We start from the raw sequence: 26,762 nt of genomic DNA, 5'->3' as shown, positions 1-26,762 counted from the left end.
GACCCCTGCTCCAGCTGCCAAGGCTTCCTCTCAGCCCCAAATGCCCAGCTCACAGGGATGTTGGGAGGAGCCAAAAATAATGTGTGGACTTGGAAAAAAAAGTTGTGAACCAACTGTGATTTCACTGAAAGTCCAAATCCTCCAACACAGCCCTTTTCCATCAACTTTTGGGAAACAGAAATCTTTTCACCCTTTCCCCTGCCCCAAACCTCTTCCCAGCCTCAGGAAACAGAACCATTGCACCTACCTGCTTAGGCCATAAACTTAGAAGGCACGCTCATTGTCCAGTCCTTTCTCATAGTCTCACTTCGAATCTGTCAGCAAAGCTGCTGGCTCTACCTGCAAGAGAAAGCCCATGTCTAACAACTTCTCACGACCTCCACGGCCACTCCAACCCGTCTTCATTTCATCTGAGCCCCACTGCAGCAGCCTCTCGCCTGGCCTCCCTGCTTCTACTCTTTCTCTTTTGAATCCATCCTCCAGCGTCTCCTTTATAAGAGTTTACTGGATCCCATCACTTCTCTACTCAAAGCTCTCTAAGGTCTTCCCCTTGCATAAGAATGAAATCCAAGGTGTTCACCATGGCTGAAAGCCCTACATGACCCTCTCTGCCTTTCACCCTTATTTCCTGTCAGCCTGCTCTATAGCACTGGCTTTCTTGAAGTTTCTCAAACATGCCCAGATGGTCGCTGCCTCAGGGCCTTTGCACCTGCGACTTGCGCTGCATAGAGCCCTCCTTCTTCACATATCCACATGGCCCACTCCCTCACTCCACTCTGATGTGGGCCTTAGAGAGGCCTTTCCCTTCTCAGCTATTCCACCTAAGTTAACCTGCCGCTCCTCACCATTCCTGAGCTACTTACCCTGCCTTATCTTTCTTCATAGCACTTCTCACTATATAAGATTATATAACTCTTTGTTTTCGCTACTAAAATATAAATTCTTTGAGGACTAGGAGTGTTTTATCACCTGCTCTGTTCCTATACATGGTTATTTCCCTTTAGATGTCTATCATGGTTAGTTGAAGACTAGTGGTAGCTTCTCAGGTAGGTGTGGTTTACTCAGAAGGCTAATTAGTGCATTTTTATATAACCACCCACACCTTCCCTATCTTCATGTCTGAACGAGAAATTGATCTTCAGCTCCCACAAGACCTGTCATAACTTAGAAGAAAAAGTGTGAACCAACTGTGATTTTACTGAAAGTACAAATCCTCCAACACAGCCCTTTCCCATCACAAATGGATCATGTGCCCTCAGGAATGAGAGGGACCACTGTTCTGTTGGGCATGTGGCTGCTCAGTGCTGGTTGATTATTTAAGTGCTGGTACCAGGGATTAGGGTGTGGGCATCTTGGGCTAGGCACGGGGGCATTATTTAATTTACTTTATGTCTCAACTTCCTTATCCTCAAAACCCTGACTGAGATGAAAATAGCATTGTGCCCAGCTAAAAAACGACATTTCACAGAACGATTTGCAGGTAGAAGTGAAGAGCTAGCAGCAGTAGCAGCTACTAGCTAGTAGCAGCCAGCTGTCCCCCCGCATGTTAATCACCTCAGTGCAGGGGCCTACATAGACCAGAAGTGCCAGAAATTAATGTCCTCGAAGAGCTTTGTAATACTATTAGGGAAATATGACCAGAAAGCCTAGAACAGGTGGGCTGAGTGAATGCGTATGTGGGTGAACAGACACACGGACGGACGACGGACGGATGGATGGATGGATGGATGGATGGATGGGAAGTCCATCTGTTTGTAATACTGTTTTATAGATATTTTTTTCCCAAAGAAACACAATGTTAAAGTGATTTTCTCTGTCCCATGTTTGGTTAGGTCTCTGGATTATGATGATGGTCTGTGGGCAGCATTCCAGTTCCCAAGTGAGTGGAGATCAGCACAAACTTTTTATAAACTACTTAGAGCAATAACCAGTAATAGCTAGTTAAAGACCAAATGTAAAAATATTAAAGACTATTTTCAGAATAGTCAAATGGTGACCTAAACAAACATACAATGAAATACACTCCAAGAAAATATTTCTCCTAAAACAATCTGTCCTGCGCAAAAGTGGATGATAGTCTAATCATATCTGCATGTCTGAAATCCAGCTGTGTTTTCTAAATGAAGGAACCAATAATATTTGTACTGTGCATAGGGTGAAAAGGGAAAAATAGAGAAATAATCTTTGTTTAATGCTTACTGTGGATTGAGCACTATACTATATGCTTTTTTTATTTTTAATTTTTTAAATATATTTTTATTGATTTCAGAGAGGAAGGGAGAGGGAGAGAGATAGAAACATCAATGATGAGAGAGAATCATTGATCAGCTGTATCCTGCATGCCCCCTACTGGGGATGGAGCCCACAATCTAGGCATGTGCTCTGACTGGGAATTGAACCATGACCTCCTGGCTCATAGGTTGATGCCCAACCACTGAGTCATGCCGGCCAGGCCTCACTTAATTTTAAAAAGATCCTGTGAGGTCAACACTATCCACCCCATTTTGAAGATGAGGAAACTTAAATTAGCTAAGGCCACTCAATGAAGACCTGGTAGGGTTGGGTCCAACCCAGTTATGCTAGTAATAAAAAAGATTAAAATTTTGTATGTTCACTTCTAGAGGTGATCAAAGAAGATAAAATTTATTAGCCACTTCCTCTTTCACCCTAAAAAAGTTATTTTTAAATGATTTTTTTTTAGATAGAGAAGGGGAAGAGAGAGAGAGAGAGAGAGAGAGAGAGAGAGAGAGAGAACACGCACAACCTGGTTATGTGCCATGACCTGGAATCAAACCCATGACCCTTGGAGTACAGGACATCGCTCCAAACCAGCTGAGCCACGCTGGCCAGGGTTCCCTAAAAAATGTAATATAAGTGAAAATATGCCAAAGGCCCTATGGTAGCCAGATCCCACTCAGCAGGTTTAAGAGTGGCCATTCATGTTAGCCTGCTTCTTTCTAAGGACTGTTAGGTGCTGTGCAGGAGCCACTTAGGATCACCCTGTTGATATTCTCATTTTTACGGATGATAAGCAAGTCTTCCTGGAGATCCTTGGCCTGTACACATGTGTTGGAGAAGCCAGGCTTTTGTTTCCTAATCCTTCCTCTCATCCCCAGGAGGACAGGGCAGGATATGGATGGTGGAAGCAAGGGAATCGTTTCAATGGTAGCCACGGCAGGTCAAGGCTGGGCTGCCACTGTTCTCAATAAGTCATTGTGACTACGGTCCAAAGTCTGGCAGGAATTTTTTTTTTAAATATGTATTCTTTTCTTTCTTTCTTTTTCTCTAGACGACTGGAATGGCAGGCCTGCAGGTCTGTGCCAAGCCACAAGAAGATTAAAAGCCAGGGACTTCCCCTGGGATACCAGTTTCCATTTCAACTTGGGGCGAGAGTAAAATCTGTCCTAAGCTAGAAGTCAGGGAACTTCCTATGGGTTCACATTTCAAACGGAGCTTGTGCGTGCATCATCACCTGGCACCGGAGCTCAGAGTGAGCAGGGTAAAGCAAGAAACCCAGGGAGAGGGCTCTTTGCTGAGAGCTGAACCTGGGACCTCCTGGCTTCTAGTAAGTCCTGTTTGCTGTGCTTTGTGTGGGGTCTCAAGGCCATGGTGATCTGGAAGCTTACCTGCCCCAAATCGCTGGTATGGGCTCTTCATAACCTTCTTGCTCTGTACAGTCAGAGGGAAATAGGACCCCCTGATGTCACACTCATCAACTGCCAAACGGCATGACAATGACCAGGGTAGGCAACAGCAGTGGGTAGATTCTCCTGCATGAGATCAAAGAGCTAAATCTGAAAGGCTTTCTTGTTTGGAGGCAATGCCAAGAAATGCACGCAGAACTATGAAATGATTTCATTCTTTCTGAGGTGGGAGGAAGAGCAAAGTGGTTGAGACTCTCAAGTTAGAATTCTGACTCTGCTTCTTTGCAGTTCTGTGGTCGAAGACCAACTGCTTAATCCCTCTGGTAAGTGCCCTCATCTGTAAAATGAGTGTGCGTCATTATAAAAATAGTGTTAGCCTTATAGTGCTGTTATGTGATATATATATATCTAAAGCTAATGAGATTTCATATATATGAGTTTGCTTGTATTACATAAGCATTGATATAATTTATTGCATATATATGTTTGCAGTGGATTTCATACATATATACATACACGGGGTTTCATATATAATTACTAGAGGCCTGGTGCACAAAATTAGTGCACGAGGGTTGGGGGAAGGTTTGGGTCCCTCAGCCCGGCCTGCACCCTCTCACAATCCAGGACCCTTCAGGGGATGTCTGACTGCCAGCAGTTGGACATCCTCTTACAATCCGGGACCACTGGCTCCTAACTGCTCGCCTGCCTGCCTGATTGCCCTAACCACTCACCTGCCTGCCTGATTGCCCCTAACTGCCTCTGCCTCGGCCCCTGTCACAGCAGCTTTGTCCGGAAGGACGTCCCGAATGATGCCCAGAAGGTTGTTTGTCTGGTCTAATTATCATATAATATTTTTATTATCATAGATGGTGTCTGCAGAGCTGAATGTCTTCCAGTTCTAGACTCGGAAGCGGGGAGTGTGCATACTGCCATGGTTTTTTACTTTAATCCAGTGGCAGCTCATGGGGTGTCCTGGTGGGAGCGCTGGGGTGTCCCCGTGGGAGTGTGGGGTGTCCCGGCAGGAGCGCATGGGGTGTTCCTGTGGGAGTGTGGGTTGTCCCGGCAGGAGTGTGTTTTAGATTAAACATGGTTTGCATCTGGTTGCTTTTTATCTAGGTGCACACAGGACAGATGCATTGTCCTGTCCTCGGCTCTGCTCTGACCACAGGGAGAGCTCCTCAGGGGTGGGGAGGGCCTCCCCGTCTTTCTCTGTAGGGCCTGGCTTGGGGCCGACACCCCGTGGGCTCCAGAAATGTTTCCCGAGGGGGGTCAATGGAAGGGCATTGTTGAGAACATTTTACCTAACTCCACAGGGACAGCAACATTGAAAGGGAGCACAGGTTTAAAAAGGATATTTTCTGGGGATACAGTGACTATTTTGTTTGTTTAGTTAGTTTGGGTTGCTTTCCTTTTCTACTGAGTGAACCTCTAAAGCTCTTAATGGATATTAGGCAAATGAATGCAATGCTGGGGGAGCCAGGAGAACAGCTCGGCTCTCGTGGGTGCCAGTCTCCGGGTGGTGGGTGCCTGTCTCTGGGTGTTGGGTGCCTGTCTCTCGGTGGTGGGTGCCAGTCTCCGGGTGGTGGGTGCCAGTCTCCGGGTGTTGGGTGCCAGTCTCTGGGTGTTGGGTGCCTGTCTCCGGGTGTTGGGTGCCAGTCTCCAGGTGTTGGGTGCCTGTCTCTGGGTGTTGGGTGCCTGTCTCTGGTGTTGGGTGCCAGTCTCGGATTTCCTCCTATGTCACCCAGCACAGTGAGTGTTTACAATCCTGGGGACACTTGTTAAGCTTCCCATGAGCACCAGGGTCAGCACCAGGGAAGTCCTGAGGGTGTTCAGCTGGCAGAGTGGGAGGGCGCTGGTGGGTAGGGCTGCTCCCCTTTCTCCTGGGCCACTTCTCTGTCTCCTTGTGGATTAGTTGTTCCAGTTAGAAAACGGAGATAAGGATATTACTTATAACCAGGGCTGCCCCCTTGCTCCTGCCCCGCCCTCTCTCCCTCCATCCCTGCACTGGCCCTGCCGCCTGGCTCGGCCCCTCCCCCATCACAGAGCCACTCAACTCAGGCTCTGGCCCTGCCCATCCCACAGGGAGGTGCATGTGCAGTTTCCTGCAGACAGGGCAGCAGCTCTGGAGTAGGCAGGTGGTGGTTTTTTCCGAGGAGGGTGTTTGTGCTTTAAAGCTGATGCTCTCCGTCCACCTCCCAGCAGTGAAGGCTGAGGGTCACTGCAGGTGCTGAAGTCTTTGTTGAAGTCTCCCCTCCGGAGCCTCTCACAGAGGTGAGTCCGCATCCTGGGAGGCTGCGCAGTGGAGGCACCACGTTTCTTTCAGAAGAAACAGGATCGACTGGAGCCTGCCAGCTGGGGGGAGGGACCAGGAGATCTGCCTTTGCCCGCTCACCAGTCCGCAGTCCTGCTCTGCTATCACCCAGCCTGGTTCCCCTTGGTTCCCCATGGGCCATCTAGCAATGGGAGCCTGGGGGGTGGGGGGAGGGACCTAGAGGTGCTCCATGAACTTCCTGGTGTTCGGTCAACCCGTCTGGTTGTGACGACCCTAGGATATTATTAGTATAGATATTTCATATTATCTCTATAAATTCTATATTATATATACAAAATCTAATTTATGTATACATATGAAATCCATTATAGACATATGTATGAAATCCATTATACAAATTTCCATTAGAAGTGCCTGGAATGTAATAAGTACTCAATAAATGCTAGTCATTATTAAACAGTCATAGAATTATGGAATATCTGAGCTACAAAGGACTTAACAAGTAGCATTTATTGAGCACCTATTCGATACTGAACGCTCCTCGCTAGCTTATCTCAAGCGGTGCTGACAGCAATCCTATGAGGGTGGTAATATTTCATTTTCATTTTATAGATGAAGAAATGGGGGTATGGAGAGGTGGTATAATGTGCCCAAGATCACATCTCTCACACAGATGGAGATGTATTTAAATCCAGGTTCTAGAGTTAGCACTCTAACCCACCACACCCTACTGCCTCATCGGCCACCTCCTTTTATGGTGGGTGGAGAAAAGAGGGAGCAGCGGCCCCTAGGCTTGACTTGTGGAGCCTTCCACAGGCATGAAGACTGGAAATGTCCTTCCGAGCTCTCTTGCATCCATAGTGTGCAGGGAGAGGAATGTTGTCGAGAGTGTCTGTGAGTGAGCATCGGTGTGGTGCGGTGTAGGCTCTGCTGGGAGCCTACGACCTGGCTCTTCTATCAAATGCAGGTCTTCATTTGTAAAAGGAGCTACCTTCTAGGACGAGTTCCGAGACACCAAAGCAACAGTGTATGCAACATTTATAATCCATAAAGGCTCTATGAATCATTGTTTGATCAAGAAAATAAAAGATTATTGGCTTTTTAAGCCAAGAGCTTGCTGTAAACACACTGCTTGAAAATATCTCGCTCTCAGCTAATTGCTCCTGTGCAGTCCTGTCATCTGATCTTTGAACTCTAACACTCACTAGGCTAAATGCCCAGTGGGAGGGTTGGCCAAGTTCCACGTATGGATGAAAGGAAGGGTGAGGGGCTGAAAACCACTGGTCCCACTTCTGCTTAGGCAGTGAAATCCCTAAAATTGGAAAGAACCTAATGGGTTTGTTGCAAAATCTCAGGGGTAAATTTTTTAAATGTCCATGTTTTGGGGGAGTTGGACAAAACGTAGGTATGTTATATTGCTCTTCCTCATACAGAATTGCTCTTCCAGGGAATGGAGGGTTTGGCCTCAGGCATTCCAGCTCATTGCACAGAGCGAAGTGCACCCTTACACCGGCGGGGGCCACGGGCAACAATTCTTCGAGAGATGCCTTAAGACACCAGAAAGGTCTTAGTGGTTATTTCACTTGCTGTGTGTTTATTTGTTCACGTAATCATTATTGTTAGTATAGAGGGATCCCTCCACAGTGGAAAAACTTTTCTCTGGTCCTGGAAGCTGTGAGCTCAGCATCCAGAAAAACCCACTGGTCTCCAAATAGCTCTCTCATGTTTCTGACAAGTCAGCTCAAGTAGACTTTGGGAACTTGTGGTCTTAACCTTAAGACTGTCATCTCTGCCCTGTTTGGGTTGTTCAGTGGTTAGAGCATTGGCTCACGGACCAAAGGGTCCAGGTTTGATTTGCAGCCAAGGGCACATATCTCGGTTGCAGGTTTGCTTTCTGGCCCCAGTCAGGGCTTGTGCAGAAGGTAACCAGTCAATGTCTCTCTCTCACATCGATGTTTCTCTCTCCTCCTCTCTCCCTTTCACTCTCTCTCTCTCTCAAAAAAAAAATATCCTTGGGTGAGGATTAGAAAAAGAAAGACTGTCAGTCATTTATGCCTTAGGAGGAAAGAATGAGTTCATGCCTAAGAAAAAGAGAAATGAGGAAGGAGAGGGAGGAATGACACCATGACCAAGGACAGCAAAAGTCCCTTGGCCTCTTTCCATTTTTCTGGAACTGTCCTGACACTGCCCTGTTCCGTGCTTCCTTCTAGGGTGTGATTCATTAATTCAATGTAAAAAACTGGCCCTCCATGATTTCCTGTTCTAAGGAACCTCACCTGCCCCGAGGCCCTCTACCCTGTGGGATTCCCCTTCTCTCAGGTCCCCCAATGGTCATGGCCTTGCTGGCAGAGTGTCCAGGAAAGAGTCTCCTCTCCGGGTCAGTATCACCGTGTCAGCCTCAGTCCCCAGAGCCAGGCAGCCTTGGGAACGGGCCACGCAGGGGGCTGGGGCAACTTCAGCATGCCGTGGTCCTCGCTTGTAGGTTCCCTCTGGGGAAAGTGAGTTCCTGGTGTGGAGAAGGGCTCATCATGGGCTTCCTTTCAGCCAGAAATGCTTTCTCAGCAAGATTTGATCCATAGCACCCTGCCCTTGCCCTGTCCTTCTTGGTGTTGCTTCCCCCAAGGGACACTTTTTTTTTTTTTATGTATAAACTGATAGCCTTGCGCACGAATCTGTGCGCCAGTAGCTCTCTGTGGGGCCTGGCTGCTCCACGCCCGCTGCCCAGAGGCCCATCTGTGGCTGGGCGCGGAACACTTGCCTTGTCGCCAGGGCGACGATGCAAGCATTCTTTCCCCCCCCCCCCCCGACCCCCAACCTCCCCACCCCTGCCGCTCTGTCCCCGCTGCCCAGAGGCCCTTTGCGGCTGTGGTGGAACGCTTGACTCATCACTGCGGTGACAAAGCAAGCATTCCGCCAGGCCGCTCATGCTGCCCACTCTCAGCAGCCACCCGGGACTGGGGGACTCTGGCAGGGCTGAGAGGACTGGGAGCTGCCATCTTGTGGCTATGGGCACTGCCATCTTTGCGATGGGGTGATGGTTAATTTGCATATTACCACTTTATTAGATAGGATATTTTTTATTGATTTCAGAGAGGAAGGGAGAGTGAGAGAGATGGAAACATCGATGATGAGAGAGAATCATTGATCAGCTGCCTCCTGCACACTCCCTACTGGGGATCAAGCCTGCAACCTGGGCATGTGCCCTTAACTGGAATCGAACCTGGGACCCTTCAGTCTACAGGCCGACGCTCTATCCTCTGAGCCAAACCAGCTAGGGTGGAACTCTCTTGTCAGAGCAGGATCAACGTCCAGGGAAGACAGCTTCTTCAGTCATCTCCACAGAACTGACATTTGGTGAGCGCTGCTTGGAAAGGTCCTATTGCCGTGGCTACCATCAGCCAGGTGGGGGAGGCGCCAGATAACCCATCTCATCCACATGCATGGGCACCATCCTGATACTTGATGATCAAGTGGCTAATCCATGAAGCATCCTGTTGTTTGGGGACTAACAGCTCTTAATTCTTCTTTTTGACAGGTGAGAAGAGCCAGCCACAATGGAACCCAAACCTCGGGAGAGTCCAGGTACCCAGGGGGCATACTCTTAGAAGGAAAAACCCTTTTATTGAAAGTGAGGAACAATTCCCATCAATCAACCCGGATACAGAAGATGGTTTTAGTGGGGATAACACGTGGCATTCTGGGACAGTGATTCTTGGTTTGGAGGATGTAGCAGAGGCCATTGGGTTCAGTTAGTTATTTTGTAAGACCTCTTCTAGCTAGAAACTTGGCACTTTCTGATTTTCATGGACAATTTGTTCCATTTGTTTCATGTTCCATTGTTGCTTAGAGATGATACTAACGACAAACTGTACCCAGAAAAGACTAGGGAAGATTTCCTTAATTTGTCCAAGGCCCCACAATTATTAGAGGAGCTGAAACTTGTTATATTTTTCCTTCAGGTTTTTTCCTTTTCCTTTTTTTGGGGGGCCTTTGGGGAGCGGCTGCAGAAGGAGAGTGAGGACAGCTGTCCAAGAATCACTGAACACTAGCATAATGGTCCCATCAGCTGCCTTACCTAACCCAGATTCTCTTTTCACTGGATAAAAAAAAAGCTCTAATTCTTTAGTAAAGGCTGCCTTTCCCCAAACCAAGAACAAATTAGAATTATCATCTGGATATGAAAGGAAAACCAAACTTTTAAAAAAAATTATTTTTAAAAAAATATATTTTTATAGATTTCAGAGAGGAAGGGAGAGGGAGAGAGAGATAGAAACATCAGTGATGAGAAAGAATCATTGCTTGGCTGCCTCCTGCACGCCCTACTGGGGATCAAACCTGAAACCCAGGTATGTGCCCTGACTAGGAATTAAACGGTGACCTCCTGGTTCATAAGTGGATGCTCAACCACAGAGCCATACCAGCTGGGCTGAACAATTATTTATTTTAACATTTAGTTATGTTTTTTAAATAATGAACGTGGTTTATATTTCTTGTAGACAGTTTGGAAAATATAGAAAAAATCAATACTGCATATAATTTCAACACTTTCACTGGAACACTGAAGCCTGGCTGGCTTGGCTCAGTGGTTGAGCTTTGACCTGTGAACCAGGAGTTCATGGGTTTGATTCCTGGTCACATGCCCAGGTTATGGGCTCGATCCCTAGTGTGGGGCCGTGCAGGAGGCTTCCAATCAATGATTCTCTGTCTTTATTAATGTTTCCATATCTCCCTCCCTCCCTCTCTCTCTCTCTCTCTCTCTCTCTCTCTCACTCTCTCTCCTTCCTCTCTGAAGTCAATAAAAATATATTTTTTAAAAAAAGAAACAATAGCCCTAACCGGTTTGGCTCAATGGATAGAGCCTTGGCCTGCGGACTGAAGGGTCCCAGGTTCTATTCCAGGCAAGGGCATGTATCTTGGTTGTGGGCACGTCCCCAGTAGGAGGTGTGCAGGAGGCAGCTGATCAATGTTTCTCTCTCATCGATATTTCTAACTCTCTATCCCTCTCCCTTCCTCTCTGTAAAAAATAAAAATATATATATATTTTTAAAAAAAGAAACAATATTTTGGAAACCCCTGTAAGCACTTTTGCCACCATATTTTTCATAGTTGGTGATTTTGCTTTCATTTGCTAAGCCAAAGGGCAAGGCAGAATCATCTTGCTCCTGTGGCTGGTGCATCAGCAGGAAGGGAGACAAGCCTTTGCTCACATCTAGAGAGCCAGTTAAGTGCTTCAGAAACAGAGGACCCAGCGGGTGTGAGCTGAACGCAGGCACCTGAATGAAGGTCGCCGCCGGCCGTGGGTGAATAAAGTCACACACTTGGTCTGTGGGCCTTTGTTTTCCTGGCCTATTATAGATGCGTGTTTTGGGGTTTTTTTTGTTTTGTTTTGTTTTTCCGTAACTGAATAATTTGAAGACTTTTCCAGAAGTAAACAATGTTTTCCAACTAAAGCAGTTCTTTTTAGAAACTCACTGGGAACAAACTGAGTTCTGTTCACTTTCTTTTATTAGGCAAACAATTTACATATTATTCTGAAAATGAAGTCTGCAAACAAGATTACTTTATTAAGTCACCACCTCCTCAGCTTTTCTCCACAGCAGTAAGTACTCGCTAGGATTTTGACAGGCCTCCCACCAACCTCCTGAGCATTTTTTCAACCCTTCCTCTTCCTCTGAGATTTAACTGAGATGCAAAATGTTTTCATTTTTCAGCCTTCTTGGAAAAAGAGGTTTTTTGTTCTGACAAGGAGTGGGGAGAAGGGCTTTAGTCTTTCCTATTACAAAGACCATCATCCCCGAGGTTCCATTAAAATCGATGGGTACGTATCCAATTGTGCAAAAGTTTTTAACTTTTGTTGCATGCAAACTGAAATTGAAGTCATTGTTGAAAGAAGCAAGGCCTGCGCCAAAGGATTAGTAGTCAGGGCACATGCCTGGGTTGTGGGCTCTCTACCCCTGCAAGAGGCAGTCCATCAGTGTTCAGTCTCACATCGATGTTTCTCTCTCTCCCCTCCTCTCTTTAAAAAAGAATCAATTTTTAAAAAGGAGCATAATATTTGTTGCCAAAAAGAAGCTAAACTGGGGAACATATGAGTAGAAGATAGCTAAATAATTATTCCATATTGTACATTCTAGTTGGTAAATTATTCATTAGTATTTAGTTACAAAAGGCACTGATGCACTTAATTTATAGATGAGATAGAGCAGATGAAATTACCATTTCATTAAGCCCAGATAGGTTTTAAAAAATACTGAGATTGAATCTTTTGTCTTTAAGGAACTATGTACCAAAAAATTAGAAACCATGATAATTGTGGGATCAAGGATCCAAGTAAAATAGGAATTTTTGACTTATGTTTTATGCTGAACAAAGTATTTGAATACCCAGATCTAAACTTATCTTCTAAAATGATTAGGTAATTTTTAAAACATTGAACAAGCAAACCTCAAGTTTTACTCCATTTGAATCCTAACATGAAACATTAGTCAGTGTTCTTTCTAATTTTGTGTGTGTATGTGTTTGATACTTTATGTCTATATCGAACAGAAATTCCAGTGTAGATGTTGGCATAAGTAGCCATGAAAAAATGCGAACCGTACAGAAGATGTTTAAGTGCCACCCCGATGAGGTGATGTCCATCAGGACCACCGACAGAGAGTACTTCCTCATCGGCAGCGACAGGTGAGTCGTCAGGTAAACAGTGTTGCCCGGGTGCCAAACACCAAGCAAGGTGAGTCATCAGATAACAGTGTCGCCCAGGTGCCAAACACCAAGCAAGCAAACAAAACCATTTTAAAGCAGTGCACAATAAACATGCTTAGAACAGAACCCCTCCCACACCCTTCCACACCACCTTGGCAGTCTTCAGTATTGCAGTATTGGTTAAAATCCCTTGAAAAGTCACGCTGTTCCTTTCCTAGGACTGCCATAACCAGGCACACACACTGGAGGGGTGGGGGGAAGCTCAGAACAACGGAAGAGTCTATTTTCACTGTTCTGGAGGCTGAGTCCCAAATCAAGGTGCCTCGGGCCATGCTCACTCTGAAGTCCCCAGGGAAGACCTGTTCCAGGCCTCCTGGTACATCCATGGCTCTTGGGAGCGTAACTTCAGTCTTCATGTGGCACCCTCCCTGTGTGCATGTCTTGGTGTTCAGTTTCTCCCTTTTATTATGACACCAGGCATACTGCCTTACTTCAGTATGACCTCATCTTAGCTAATTACATCTGTAACAGCCCTACCTGATTTCCAAATAAGGTCATATTCTGAGGTCCTGGGAATTGGAACCTCAATATATGAATTTTTTTTGGGGGGGGCACACAATTCAACCCATAACAGTCACCATCACCCCAGATGTGTCCCCTGTAAAAGAAGCCACTACACAGACATCTGTCCAAGCTACAGTATTAGGGTGGGGGCTATGCTTGTCCCTGCAGGAGTCCTCAGTTTTAAGAAGGTGCCTTGTGGGTTCTTCGTGGATGATTATCTGCTTGACAGGGAGGCCAAGGTGGAGGAGGAAGCCGTGCAGAGGGGGCAGCGAATGCTAAAGCCAAAGTGGGAGGAGCCTTGATCTGCTTCGGATCCACCCAGAGGCAAAAAGCTTTCTTCTACATTGTCAAGAGCATCAACAGAAAAGAAAATGGGATTTATAGGAACTTTTCAAGCACATTCTTCACAAACACACACATTGTATCAAGAGAGGCACTCCTGGCTGGCTACACAAAAAATGGTGCCGACAGGTACCGGGCTTGCTTAGAACACAAAAGAAATCAGTGTCAAAGCAACAGCTCCGAACCCTGTGATTACTACTGTCATTTTCCCCTCTCCCTCCCATTTCTCTGAGCTTTCCTCACAGAGGCGGCACGAGGGTTAATTCTAGCGTGTGAGTGTGGAGGAGGTAAGGAGCCAGGGGGTCATTCAAGCTACTTAGAAAAAAATCCTTATTTCCCCAGTACCTGCTCCCACTGCCTGTTCCAACCTTCACAAAAGAATCCTCCCTCAGTTCAAAAGGAGCGAAGGCGCGACTGTTGCCACGTGCCAGCTGCAAGTTTATTCCTATCAACAGGGAGAAGATTAAAGACTGGGTCTCGTTCATGTCATCATTCTGCCGGGATCTGAAAGCAGCACGCCCGAATGCAGAGGTGAGTCTCCATCGCTCACAAAATGACACGGCACCTGAGCACAGCCCTCCTTTCACCAGGAAACAATGGGAGCTTTTCCCCCCTCCTCCTTGGCAACTGGCATTAATACAAGGAATAAATGAGAAAATGTACATCCTTGTTATTTTTATGATTAACAACGGGGGTTATTAATCACAAAAGAAGTATTTTCTTTTGTGTTTTGCGCTAAAATAGAGGCACTTCAGATTTCCATTATTGAGGTAGGAGGGGTGAAAATTAACTGTGACATTTTTTAATAGTAGCCGAAACAACAGTATTTTCCCTCATTGTTATTCCAGGTACATAACAGCCACCTTCGGAATGACTAAGTCTAGGGTGGTTTCTATACAATGCTTTTCCTTTCCCTTGCATTTTCAATATAATGTCTCTCTAATGTAAGGGCTAGTGACTTGAAGTTTTTTTGTTGACTTCCTAACAAAGAACCTTTGGTAATTTGCACAAGTCCTTTTGGAGGGCAGACCTTTATTCATGAAACATTGGCCTCCAGGTATTGTTTTAACATGTTTTCTAGGTTGTTTTGTGCTTCCAACAAAAGCTGAAGCCAAGGCAGAAGGGAAAACATGGTGTTTCTACAAATTGACTCAAATTATTAGAACGAAGAGGTGGGAAGGGGGTGCAGAGAGCCATAGGGCTGAAAAGACAGGTTGAGGGAAGTTCGGGGAGTGTGTGGCGGCCATGCTGAGAGTCCTTGAGGATTTGGAAACAGGAGGAAGACAAGATCACCCCATGTCTTAGTGAGAGAACGCTGGCCAGCGGAATAAATGTTAGTGGTGAAAGACCAGAGGCAGGGAGCCCAGGGACCAGGCTGTTGCCTCATTCCGGACAAGAGGTCAATCGTGCCCTGATTCCAGTATCCTTTTTCATAAGCAGGAGACACTCTCATTGGCTGCTGAAAGGCCCTCTTCAGACCCCAGCTCTCTCCTCGGTTATTCCAGCACATCGGCGGAGGCCGTCGGCTCCACCACATCAAAAAATACTCTTCCAGACATGGTAACCGGACTCGCCTCACCTCTCTCAGGATGCCCTGGCTGGGAGTCCGCTGGTGCTTCAAGGGTCTCTCCAATGGATTTGACCCCTTCCTAACCCACCATAAGAACGATTCTTATCCCCAGTACTTAACCTATATGTAGTCTGTTGGCTATACTATAGATGAGCCTAACTGCTTGCCCGCCTACCTCTAAATGGATTCATTCATTTTGGATGCTCCTCAATATACATCTGGGTATACTGGAAGAACACTCCCCCACCCCCAGCTCCCACTTTCACCTCCCCTAGCTAAACCAAAGGCTGGTTAGTAACCTTTTCCTTCCTTTCACACATAGAGGGCACAGATTATCTCTGCAAAAAGTTGCCAAAACACCACTTGATTTCCTGCCATATCATCTGTGCTCAAGGCAAAATCAGAATTTTTATTTACTTCATTTGCCTAAATCAGTCTTGCTTGTGTGTGTGTGTGTGTGTGTGTGTGTGTGTGTGTGATTTCATCTTAATTTCTAATGAAATTTAGTTGAAGAAAAAATTCATTTGTCCCCTGGAAGTGATTTGTAATTGTCCTCTCAGCTCTCTTGCATTTGTGATCTTCCCAGCTTTAGATATTATTAAAAAATGGGTTGAGTGTTTTCTTCTTCTGCCACAAATACTATTTTGTCCCTTAGAGATGTAACCATGGACTTCCCCTTCTCCCTGGGGACCAGACACGTCTTAATATGGCATAGCCTCCTGTTTTTATCTAGTTGGAAGCTCTCCAACTATTTTAAAAGCTTTTTGTGGCTTATCAAGCTCACCAAACCAAAACCTCACTTGGTGTTTGTAGGGAAGGTGACAGGAAACAGGGTTGGGAAGACTAACGGTTTTCAGTAAATGCCTCCTGCTTTCCACTCATGATGCTACCCCTTCTCCCCAAAGATAATGTTATTGGCCATCTCGCCTTTTCACACTATGTATTCAATCCAGTGGTTTTTATGAGTTCCAGCTAAGAATACCATCTGCATTGCTGGGATTTATTGTTGTTTTTGCTATTGTTGTTGTTGAAATTAAATTAGATCCCTTCTTCATCCCCAGATCAGCATGATCTGGCTCCATGAGCTTGGAGCTGGATAAATGGATACAACTTCAATGCATCTATGTTTTTTAAATCACTTCCCTTCAAGGACTGCTTGGAGAACATCCCAGGTCTTTTTAAAAACCCCTGCTCTAAGGCATTGCTCTTGGAAGAATTGAATTGTACCAACTATTTCCCTGCCATGCAAAGCAGCTACTTGTATCTTGTATGTATTGGGGAGGGAAGGCAGTAATTGGTTGAACCTAGATCACCCTGAAGCCTGTAATACATACTGTCACATGAACCAGCACTACCACATTGCATTGCTATGAAAACAATAGGAGTATGTGAGCAGAACACAAAAGAGAAATATTGAGCAGGAAGAGGAAATTTGCAATGTTTTAACTCTGGACTAATAATTACCTTCTCAGATGCCTTGAGTGAAAACTAGAAAAAAGATGGGGGTGGGGGACTTTGGCAGAGCTTGCTGACTTAGGATGCCACCCACTGAGAGAATCACTTGTTTTGAGTTACAGATCCCAATGGTAGAGAAAAGCCCGAAAGATGAGCTCATATGTTCACGTTGTCAGGGGTGACCCAGACTCAAGAGGCATCTCCAGGTTGTGTAGGATTCTGGATGTAACCTTGGAAGACCCTCTGATCTTCTCAATCCAATTCATTTTTATGGCTTTCCCAGAAAGCATGGCGTTTACTTCTGTTCTCTTGCGAAGAAAAAGCAAAGCATTCATTCTGTCTTCATCTCTTTTTTCAGCATTTAATGGAAAAAAGTCCTCCAGGACTCAGACAAGCTCATCTACTACACGATTTCTTGCCAGAGACTACTCAGGATATGGAAGAAGAGAGTCATTATATTAGTCCTCGAAGTATTCTTTTACAGGTAACCCTTTCCATTTATTAATCGTTTATCCCTTCTACAAATATTTGCCTGAGCCCCTGCACTGTTCCTGAGGCACTAGGCTGGTTAAGTAAAACACTGAATCAGTTAATCAGACATGAGTGATGTGCTCAATGTTCCTATTCAACCAGTTGAATAGGAACCAACCATGATACAAGATGAAAGGGCTCCATGCTGAAGAAAGATGTTTATAAAATGCCCAGAGTGCACAAGGGGTGGGAGGCAAGGAGACTGACATCCAGACAGAAGACAAGGGAACATTTCAGGGAGATGACATATGACTTCACTTGATAGGTAAAATTTGGACTTGGGGGTTGACTTGGGGAGACTTTCTGCGTTCTGGGAAGAAACAATACTATGAACACAGGTCCTTGGGTGATAAATGGTTTGGTGTGTATCAACCAGTCTATTGATCTACTAGAAGCCCCTACTGAGTGCCTTCTGTGTGCTAGTCACAGTGCTCTACTAGGCATGGAACTTATACCTCTCTGCCCTCAGAGCTCACAGCCCTACTAGTTATCACATGACAATGCTACCCAAGAGGCATGGTCAATGAGCTCTGGAACCACTAGAAAAAGCAGAGTTTTTCTCTCCCCTGGAGTCAGGGAAGGCTTCAGAGACAATAAGCCACTTGATAGGTACACAGTAAATAGTTCAGCTGGCTGTAACTTAGAGTGAGTGAATGGCATAGTAGGGAATATGACAGAAAAAAAATGAGCCAGACCAGGATGGGGCGTTGACTTCATTCTGCAGCCAGCACAGAGGCTGTGGTGGCCTCTGAGATGGGCAGTGGCAGAACCTAAATTATCTTCTAGTACTACTGACCCAGAGCTATAGTTGAGGTAGATGATGGGCAGGCACTTGGGTTGCTTCGCTATCTTGGCTATTGTAAATAATGCTATAATGAACACAGGGGTGCATTTATTCTTTTGAATTAGTGTTTTGGATTTCTTTGGATATATACCAAGAAGTGAAAGCTAAAAGTCCATTTAAAAAAAATTAAGTGCAAAACTGTGAAGTAGAAGTTCAAAGAAGGGAAAGATTGGTAGTGGCTGAGGTGGTCAGGAGGGGCCATGGGACCTCAGCCAGGTCTGAACACACTTCATTAGGCAGAAGAGAAAATGGGTATTCCTGGTAAAGAAAACAGCATGAAAATGGGCACTAGAAGGGCATTGGTAGATATGTAGTGGGAAGACTGGCTTGACTGGAATGAATTCTTCCAATTGTGGGTTGATGCTTCATTTTTTAGGTGGGCAATAGAAAGCCCTTAGGGTTTTGAACAACCACTACCCCAAATGACTGCCTTAGTTCTGAGGGGTTTGTTGAGAAGCTCTCAAGGGTCTGTAAAACCCTTTATGGACTTTTGAAGCAACTTGGGTCACCTGTGATTATAGTAGCCTGAGGCCAGCTCTGTATCAGAGTCTTTGACCCAGCCAGGTGACATGATTTCACAGTGTCACTGGTTGGGGGAAAGAATTCATGTCATTAAGTGCCTGCCAATGAAACAGAAAAATCAATAGCAATTTAGTCCAATAAAACACTTGCGACAGGAGCATGGGGGACCCAGGAGAAGAAAATGGACTCGGAGTCTGCCAGAGCTTTACTGGATCAGTCCCTCAGAATGAGCACCGCTGTGCATCCAATGGTGGATGCATTTCCAAGTTTAGGGCCTCGAGCCATCATGGACACCTGGCTTATTGGTAGACTTGCATCCTTACATTTATTCCTCTTGTCTATAGTTGGATAATATTATTGCTTCCAATGAATCTGGTGAACCCAGTGACCTTGGTAGTCCAGACCAGGTCTCTGAGAGACTTGAGCATCATTACATGTCAATGAAATCCTGGTAAGTAAAACTATCATATTTTAAAAATTGGTTTGGGCTAATGTATGGTTACAGAAAATCACTATTGAAATGTTAATACAAAAGCATTACCATAGACCAAATTCAACACATTCAGTGAACCTCAAAACAAGATAAAGTGAGAATTGGCTTCTCTCCCCACAGAAAACCATTAATGACATCCTTGGGACTTTTTTCTGTTTCCTGAGGAAGTGATTTTCTAGTTTGCATTTACATCTCTCACACTCTCACTTCTGTCTCCCAACCTTCTCAAGGTGACGGGTTATTTTAACTCCATATCCACTTTTAGATGGAGAGTTGGTTGGATTTGATTCTGTGACTGTGATGTTGATGGTTGGACATACTTCAACATCTTGTTAATGTTCACACAACTGTTAGGTGCATAAATGTGAACGTTGTCAATAGATATGCTAAAAAAGCGTTTGTGTTCACTTCTTATACTCTAGTTGGTTCAAAGAGACAACCGATGAGTCTGCTGGTAGCGAAGAGGCATCCCAGGCCCTTCCAGAGGCCCAGAACAGGGAGCTTCATCTGCAAGAACAAGGTTCCAGGAGTGACTCTTGCCTTCCACCTGCCAAAACGGAGGCCCAGACCATGAATGGCAAAAAGGGGTCGACCTCACTAACTGTTGTGCAATTGTCCGTATTAATCAAGTAAAGTTCTAATTTCTCAAACTTTGTGGGCCCTTAGAGCAAGGCAGCCTTCCTTTTTGACTCAGAATTCTAATTTTAAAGAAATTCCTAAAAAATCAGCCAAGAATCTGACCCACTTCCCCTTGTCACTGACGTGGTGGCCAAGCACAGTGTGTAAAAGGGATGGAAGCTGAGCTCCCTGGGTGGTGGGTGGCATTTTCAAATATTTTGTAAAGATTCTTCATTGGCTAGCTTCTCAGGCCCTGGATCACACTGATCTGGGGGGCATATCACCCAGCTTTTACTGTTAAAATTTTGGGCATGCAAATCATAAGAGGCCTGGTTCTATACTACTAGTAGGGGGAGAAGGAAGGGGACATTTAGGTGTAGTGATGCCAAGGGCATTTGATGAGATTGTTCTCAATTTTAACTCTTTCAGTATCTTCTTCATTCCCAGTGGAGAAGTGTGCAAACTGACCTGATATGGACAATTATATAATCAATTTAGTCCATTTTTTTCTCCCTTCTCATGGTCTCCCATTCACCACCACATCCCAAGAGGGGTGGGGGAGGGCATCTGTGGGTACTTTTCAGTAACTTAAATTCATATTCTTCTCTAAATATGTTGGACGATCTTTAGCTGGAATAGGCCATCTCCTAAGTAGGAGGCCAGAGTGTAGCCAGAAAGTACCGTTCAGAGCCAAAGATAGTTGCCTAATTTGACTTTTACAAATGTTTTCTCTCATAGTAACATTCCTGAAGAAAGCCACTTGGAGAGACTGAATGTGTTCCTTTCTCCTCTCGATGTCACCAATTATTTGGGTCTCACAGAAGCTGCAGGACTGATATGGTGGGTCGGAGATTGGAGGGTTATTGATTATAAACTCGGCTGGGAGATATGAAGGCAACACTCATACTTTGAAACAGTGTAGGTGGCAAAACTGCCTGGAGAGCTTGGACTGTTCTTTTGCTGTTGTAGCAGGTCTTTGACTGATGCCGAAATAAGGGAATAGTTGTGTGGGAGGGTCAGCAGGAGATGGGTGGGTTTAGGAGGACCCAAAAGTCCAGGAAGGAGCAAATTTCTGACCTTTTTCAAGGTGAGGAAAAGTGGGATAGAATACATACGTCTAAGGATATCATCTCGATGAATGAGCAATGAGTATTTGTGAATGAACGAAGTTAGTTTAGCCGACAAGAATCTAAGGTCTAAAAGGAAAAGATGTATCAGGGTCTAGACTTCCAGACACCAGCTGAAAACCTGCTGGTCAGGGACAGACACAACAGATCCCGTGACAGAGTTTTCTTGAAATAATCACAGTTCATTTGATTCCAATTCTCTTAAAGACTTTGTAATTCATTCTGATGGAAGATTACATTTCTACAAGGGAAGAAAGTCCTTCAGTGTAAATAAAACGTTTCACACCAATTGCCTTACACGTTCTATAAGAGGGTAGGAACCACAGCCTTGCCTTTTCCCATATCGCCCACAATCTGAGGCTCAATAAATACCTGATTAAAACTGTGGCCCTCTCTGTGCCTGGGATTTCTCATGCATTAATCCATTTACAGTGTTTGTTCATTAGATGTTCGTAGTGTAATCATTATGTGCTCACTTTCAGTGAATATGTACTTACTGAGCACCTTTTGTTTACTTGGAGTTATGGGGATATACACAATTTTTTAAAAGGTGTTAGTGCCATATTTCTGGTGAAAAAGCCACATAAACAAGTAAATATAAAACGCATTTATTTTAATATACAATAAGTGAGTGCTCACACAGTGCAATAGAAGTCCAGGGGTGGGAGAGGAACGATTAATTAGAGTAAGGGAAGTGGAACGTAGGAGGGCATTGTAGAGGCTTTGGGGGAAGGGGAAGGCTCCCACAGTGGGGAAAGAGGAAAGAATATTTCAGACAGAAAAAGGATTCAATTACTTTGAATGTGGTATAACATAGCTAACGAAACTAGCGGTAGCAATGATGGGATAGATTAGAGTGAGGGACCCCATCTGTGTCCCCATCCGTGTCCTGCCAGTGAGTGTGGTCTCATGCTTGTGTCTGACGCTGTATTCCCCTTGCAGTGTGGCTGCGTGGAAGGGACCCCCACGCCTGGGATGCTTATTTTTTCACGGAGACCACATTTTGGCCGTGAATGACCTAAAGCCCCACAGTCTGGAAGAGGCCTCCTTGTTTCTCAGCCGGTCCATCCAGAAGGAGGTGAGTCCTGCTGACCGGCCCTGCCCAGGGCAAGTCAGTGCCAGAAGGAACAAGATCAAGGTCTTAGATTGAGTTTGAACCATACGCTGAACACAAATGAGACTCTTCAATCCTCAGCCACCATGTGTAAATAAGAGAATAAGGACTGTAAATAACACTTCCTATAATACGTGTAAATAACAGAAAGTTATAATAGGGCCCTTTCATGTGAGGTAATTTGGGAGAGAGCACTGGACTAGGAGACTGAATTGCTGGTCAGGACCTCAGACACATGATGTGGCATAAAGAACTTGCATCGGAACCAAACCGGCTCAGGGTTTGCATTCTGTGTCCTTTAATCCATTTTTTTGGCCTCAATTTTCTCTAATGTAGTGATAATATTAGTTATTGGTGAATGAAATGAAATAATATATCTAATGTGCTTACAACAGTGAATGGTACCTATTAAGTGCTCAGCCATGGTTCTGCCTGTTAGTACAGTGTCCATGTTGTTCATGCCTTCCCTTGTCCGTTTTTATTCCTGACGAGCCACATGACCTTGGGAAACACTTCCTTCTCTGGGTATCAGTTTCTTCTCTCCAACGTGGGAGAGTTGGTTTTCAACTGTGCTCCTTGGCCCCTGAAAATGACAGGAGAGGAGGGGAAGGGGAAGGTATGGAGCTTCAACCAGAGCAATCTACATTTACCAGTTATCTTTTTTATACGTTGGACTTTCCTGTTAGCTCTCCTTGAAGAAACCATTACTTATTTATTTATTTATTTTTTGCAAACCACTGTACAGGATGATCTCTCGAATTTCCTCCAGCTCTGAGAGTTTATGATTCTGTGGGTCATATCACATGTAACCTTGTTGGCTAGACAGATTGTACCACTTCTATTATCTAAATGGGAAACCAGTAAGATTGTGTGAGTTGTCTAAGACACATAACTAGTTAGTGGAGAGCAAGGATTCATTTGTCCATTCATTCGTTCATCCATTCACTCACTGGCTATTTATTGAACATGTACATATGCTGGCTGTAGGTCCTCGAGCTACAAAAGAGGCCTCAGCCTGAGCTTAGGGAGCTCACAGATTAGTGATAATTCAGGCATCTTACGTGCTAGCTATGATCCAGTGTGTGCCTTGAGATGACCAGAGAGCCATGCAGTGTAAAGGGAGAATGGAGTCAATCTATTTGAGGGAGGCCAGAAAGGTGTCTCAGAGAAGGTTGTGTTGGGCTTGCGTTTCAAAGACTATGGTAGGCATTTGTGCGGTGGAAAAAAGGTAGCTTTCAGGGGCCCGGTCCAACAATCAGGTACCAATATTTCCTCTGCCAGACACCCACGCTGGGGCCTGGGGTTCAATGGAATCTTCTGAACCTTTTGGAAAGTTACCAAACAATGCTCTGACCCATCAGCTTCAAAGCCAAGAGAAGGAGTTTGGTCTGGGGGCAGGTCCAAGGAAAGGATGTTTGCCTGGTGCCACCGACTGCAGTTATCAAGGCTGCCTTTCTGGATTGTGGAGTCCCCTGCCTGGGAGGGAACAGCAGCATTCCTCCTGTGCTCCATCTGCCTGACCCCTTTTTCTGGGGGGACAACCATATGCTTCTGAGAAATCTGGGGTGCTCACCAGCATGATTATCCGGATGACCAAAACAGTCCCCTTCCTTCCCCACCCTTACCATTCCTGGCCAATTTCTCTATGTGAAAATGGCTATCCAGTCCTTTTTAAAAATTCAAAGTTCTGGCCGCTGGAAGAAAAAGAAAGTAGGAAGAGGGGAGATGTGGAGGCAAAGGCAGGGAAGCCAAGGGCTGCTATTGTTTTAAGCACCTGAACGAAGCAGATTGCCCCTCCTTCCTTGAGCGGACTCATGTGGGAGGATGGGGTGGATCTGGATAAAGTCAGTGAGAGGAGAAAATGTGAGATTTTCAATGGAACAGGAGGAGTTGCTAGATTTTGCAGGAGACACATCAAACTTCAATTTTCCCCCCATTTTGTCAGGGGCTTGTTCTGGCTGGTGGTGTCATTTCTGTTCTTTAGCATCCAGAGGCTTTTTAATTCTTGGTACAAATGGGCCCATCGGGCACCACTGACGACATTTAGGATCTGCCCTAAAGGCTCCAGACCTTGGATGCCAGACAATAAAACTCCACCTTCCACCTGGACATACAAGTCCTCCTGCCCTCCTCTGATTGTAGTTCATCACAGGACTTTTTCCTCAAAACCTGCTTCGAAGGGTACGAATGAGGACATACTGAGAACAAACAGTCCTGAGGACAATCTTCAGTCATTTAATTATTTTCTTTCTTTTGTTTTAGAAAGTGAAACTCACTATAGGCCGGATCCCAAATTCCGAGAAATTCCACGCTATAGACTGTACATGCTCCTTAAAATACCAAGACGTTGTACCTTCTGAATTGGAAAAGTCTGAACTGGAGAGGGCACTGAAGAGGAGCCCAGCCGTTAGAAAGGGTCATCAGAAGAGAACTAGAGAGTAACATGTGGGACCCACCCAAGGGGTGGGGATAGGACCCGGACTCCGTACTGGACTCTGCCACTTATCGCTGTGTGAGGCGAGGCAAGCCAGCACACCTCTCTGAATTCCCACACCTGCCTCTGCACATGGGACTAACTACGCCCTCGCTGGCAACTGCGTCAGGGGCGTGAAGAGGGCCAAGTGGGATAAAGACTACGGGGCACAGTGAAACTAGGAAGCCTTATCTCAGACTTTGTTCCAAACAGCACAGACAGAGATTGGGTAATTCCCTCACTGAGAATGTGCTGTGCGCTCTGTGAGGTCACGGTCCACACAATCCCTTCTTTGTTAGGGAACGTGCTGTTGGAAATACTCATTCCGGGAAGGCAAGAATCCCGAGAGAGATGTGATATCATTCAGCCTTTCCAACACTTCCTGCTACTCATCATGTCTGTGGTCCAGAACGCTGAGACAAACTGCAACACACACACACACACACACACACACATACACACACACAATAAAGAAGAAAAGAAAAAAGAAAAATAAACAGAATGCTGAGACAGAGTGGCCTCTAGAATTCAATAATTATCTTGCTTTTTTAAAGACCCAGAAACTATGTTAGAAGTGAAAGCAGTTTTAGGTCATATCCAGCAAAGACCTGCTTGCTCTCTAAATAAGAGAACTACTTAGCACTTCTAAGTTTGGAAGGTCTTAGCTAATTGATGCATTAACTAATTGATCCTGGACGGCCAGAAGAACCCAATCTTTTTTTCATACGTAGGAAAACAAAGGCAGAGAGCCAAAGGACTAACCTGGGCAGGGTAGAGCAACAGGGGGCTTCAGAAAAGACAGGGTGGGCAAAAAGTAGGTTTACAATTGTTTGTATAGAAAACAGTACAATAATTAATAAATAGTAAGACAAGAATAAACTCAGTTGGGAGTTTGGCATACTCCTACTGTAAACCTACGTTGCCCACCCTGTATGTTTCACCAGCTGTGATTTTGCATGGGAAGAAATCAAGGCCTCGAACGTTTAATGATCTACTGTCTTAGGCGCTCCCAGTTTCACACCTGCTAGTGGCAGAACCAAGAATCTAAAACCAGCTCTGAGAAGCAGGTGTCCTGATCCCCACTTTGTATTTGGATTTAGGTTTGAAAAGACCTTCAGCACATCGAAGAGACATTCAAATACAGTTCATTTTCTGTTAATGAAATCTTTACCTAATGGCCAAGGATTTGGCAGGATCTCAGAGCCATTCATTCTCAGTATCAACTCAGGCTAGATGGTTCTGGAAAACGAAAGGTTTAAGTGAACTTTGCACTCACAGGTTGAACTCTGGAGCTGGCCTGCCTAAGTTGGCAGCCACTAGCCACATGTGGCCTTTTACATTTAAAATTAGGTAAAAGTTAAAATTTAGTTTCTCGGTTGCACTAGCCACCTTTGAAATGTTCTGTAGCCCTATGTGGCAGGTGGCTACAGCATTATCCAACAAAGAATACGTTCATCCTCATGGAAAGTTCCAGAAAACAGTGCTGCTCTAGAGTGTTCAACTTCCAAGAGGGGAACAGGTCACATTTGCCTCGTTCAAAAGCATTATTCTATTTTGATAATGTTTCCAAATAAAATATTCACATCAATGATTTTGGTAGCATTTTTTTTTTGACAGGGTCAAATCTGATTAACTTAAAACCAAGCTGTGGGCCTTTTAAATATAAGCCTTGCCCTAGCCGGTTTAGCTTAGTGGATAGAGCGTTGGCCTGTGGACTGAAGGGTCCCAGGTTCGATTTATGGTCAAGGGCACATGGCCAGGTTGCAGGCTCGATCCCCAGTGGGGGGTGTGCAGGAAGCAGCCAAACAATGATTCTCTCATCACTGATGTTGCTATCTCTCTCTCCCTCTCCCTTCCTCTCTGAAATCAATAAAAATATTTAAATAATAATAATAAATACAAGCTGTTTTCCCAACAATTAAGAGATTTCTCGGGAGAGTCAGTATTGACTTATGAGCTGTTATGAGGATGCAGAAGAAATATAAGGTCTAAAACTCTTTAACAAGAGCCTATGACATATGAGGAAGAAAAAAATGAGCACGCCAAGGTCTCATTTACCTGCTGTCATCTGAGAAGGCACCATTCTGTAAGCCTGATTTTTAAACTATGTTCATTGTAATCTTTCTGAAATGTGTCAACATGTTCTTGCCTTCCTTCTCAGGGTCAAGGCGATGGGCATGATTTCACCACACCCTTTAAGTATTCCGTATGGAGGACTGTTTCCCCTTCCACCAATGATCCCATACTGCTTCTGTTTATGCTGCAGGCCGGGAAAGCAGATGATGCAGCTTGTTCTAGCCACACGTACACTATGAGTGTGGGTATAAGAGGGTTCTTGAGTAAAGCTCATTCACTTCTGGTACAGGGTTTCTGTGACATTGATTTGGGTGCACAGTTATCTTGATGGTGGTGGTGGTGGTACAGTCGTTTATTTGTATGCCTCTTGGTTCTCAAGAGTGTTCTGGATGGGTGAGACCACTAGAAAAATGAT

At 45.0% G+C, this 26,762-nt stretch overlaps 1 protein-coding gene across 6 annotated transcripts; it reads left to right on the top strand.

Moving 5' to 3' along the window:
* The first annotated feature begins 5,765 nt into the window (after positions 1 to 5,765).
* PLEKHS1 (pleckstrin homology domain containing S1) lies at positions 5,766 to 25,859 on the top strand. Of its 6 annotated transcripts, none has more exons than XM_070432228.1 (14): positions 5,766 to 5,915; positions 9,151 to 9,270; positions 9,452 to 9,498; positions 11,427 to 11,515; positions 11,628 to 11,734; positions 12,463 to 12,597; positions 13,980 to 14,055; positions 14,962 to 15,084; positions 16,908 to 17,033; positions 18,791 to 18,897; positions 19,362 to 19,568; positions 20,296 to 20,397; positions 21,627 to 21,762; positions 24,061 to 25,859. In XM_070432228.1, exons 3-14 carry the CDS (start codon positions 9,471 to 9,473, stop codon positions 24,238 to 24,240), a joined length of 1,416 nt encoding a protein of 471 aa, XP_070288329.1. In that variant the 5' UTR covers positions 5,766 to 5,915; positions 9,151 to 9,270; positions 9,452 to 9,470; the 3' UTR covers positions 24,241 to 25,859. The 6 variants fall into 6 exon arrangements, with proteins under 6 accessions (XP_070288329.1, XP_070288332.1, XP_070288333.1 ...); XM_070432231.1 differs by having other exon boundaries at positions 9,007 to 9,270; positions 14,965 to 15,084; XM_070432232.1 differs by having other exon boundaries at positions 9,007 to 9,270; positions 19,362 to 19,553.
* The last annotated feature ends 903 nt before the right edge of the window (positions 25,860 to 26,762 follow it).

Source organism: Myotis yumanensis, unplaced genomic scaffold (assembly GCF_028538775.1).
Source record: "Myotis yumanensis isolate MYYU_CA2020_CCGP unplaced genomic scaffold, mMyoYum1.0.hap1 SCAF_13, whole genome shotgun sequence".
NCBI lineage: Eukaryota > Metazoa > Chordata > Mammalia > Chiroptera > Vespertilionidae > Myotis > Myotis yumanensis.
The sequence above is the reverse complement of the archived record's forward strand: the minus strand, read 5'-3'. Positions and strand labels throughout refer to the sequence as shown.

Coding starts and splice junctions, on each gene's coding strand:
- PLEKHS1 (XM_070432229.1), top strand. CDS start 9,471: ATGGAACCCAAACCTCGGGAGAGTCCAG. Junction 19,569..20,295: donor CAATTGTCCGTATTAATCAA/GTAAAGTTCTAA, acceptor TTTCTCTCATAG/TAACATTCCTGAAGAAAGCC. Junction 21,763..24,060: donor GCCGGTCCATCCAGAAGGAG/GTGAGTCCTGCT, acceptor CTTTTGTTTTAG/AAAGTGAAACTCACTATAGG.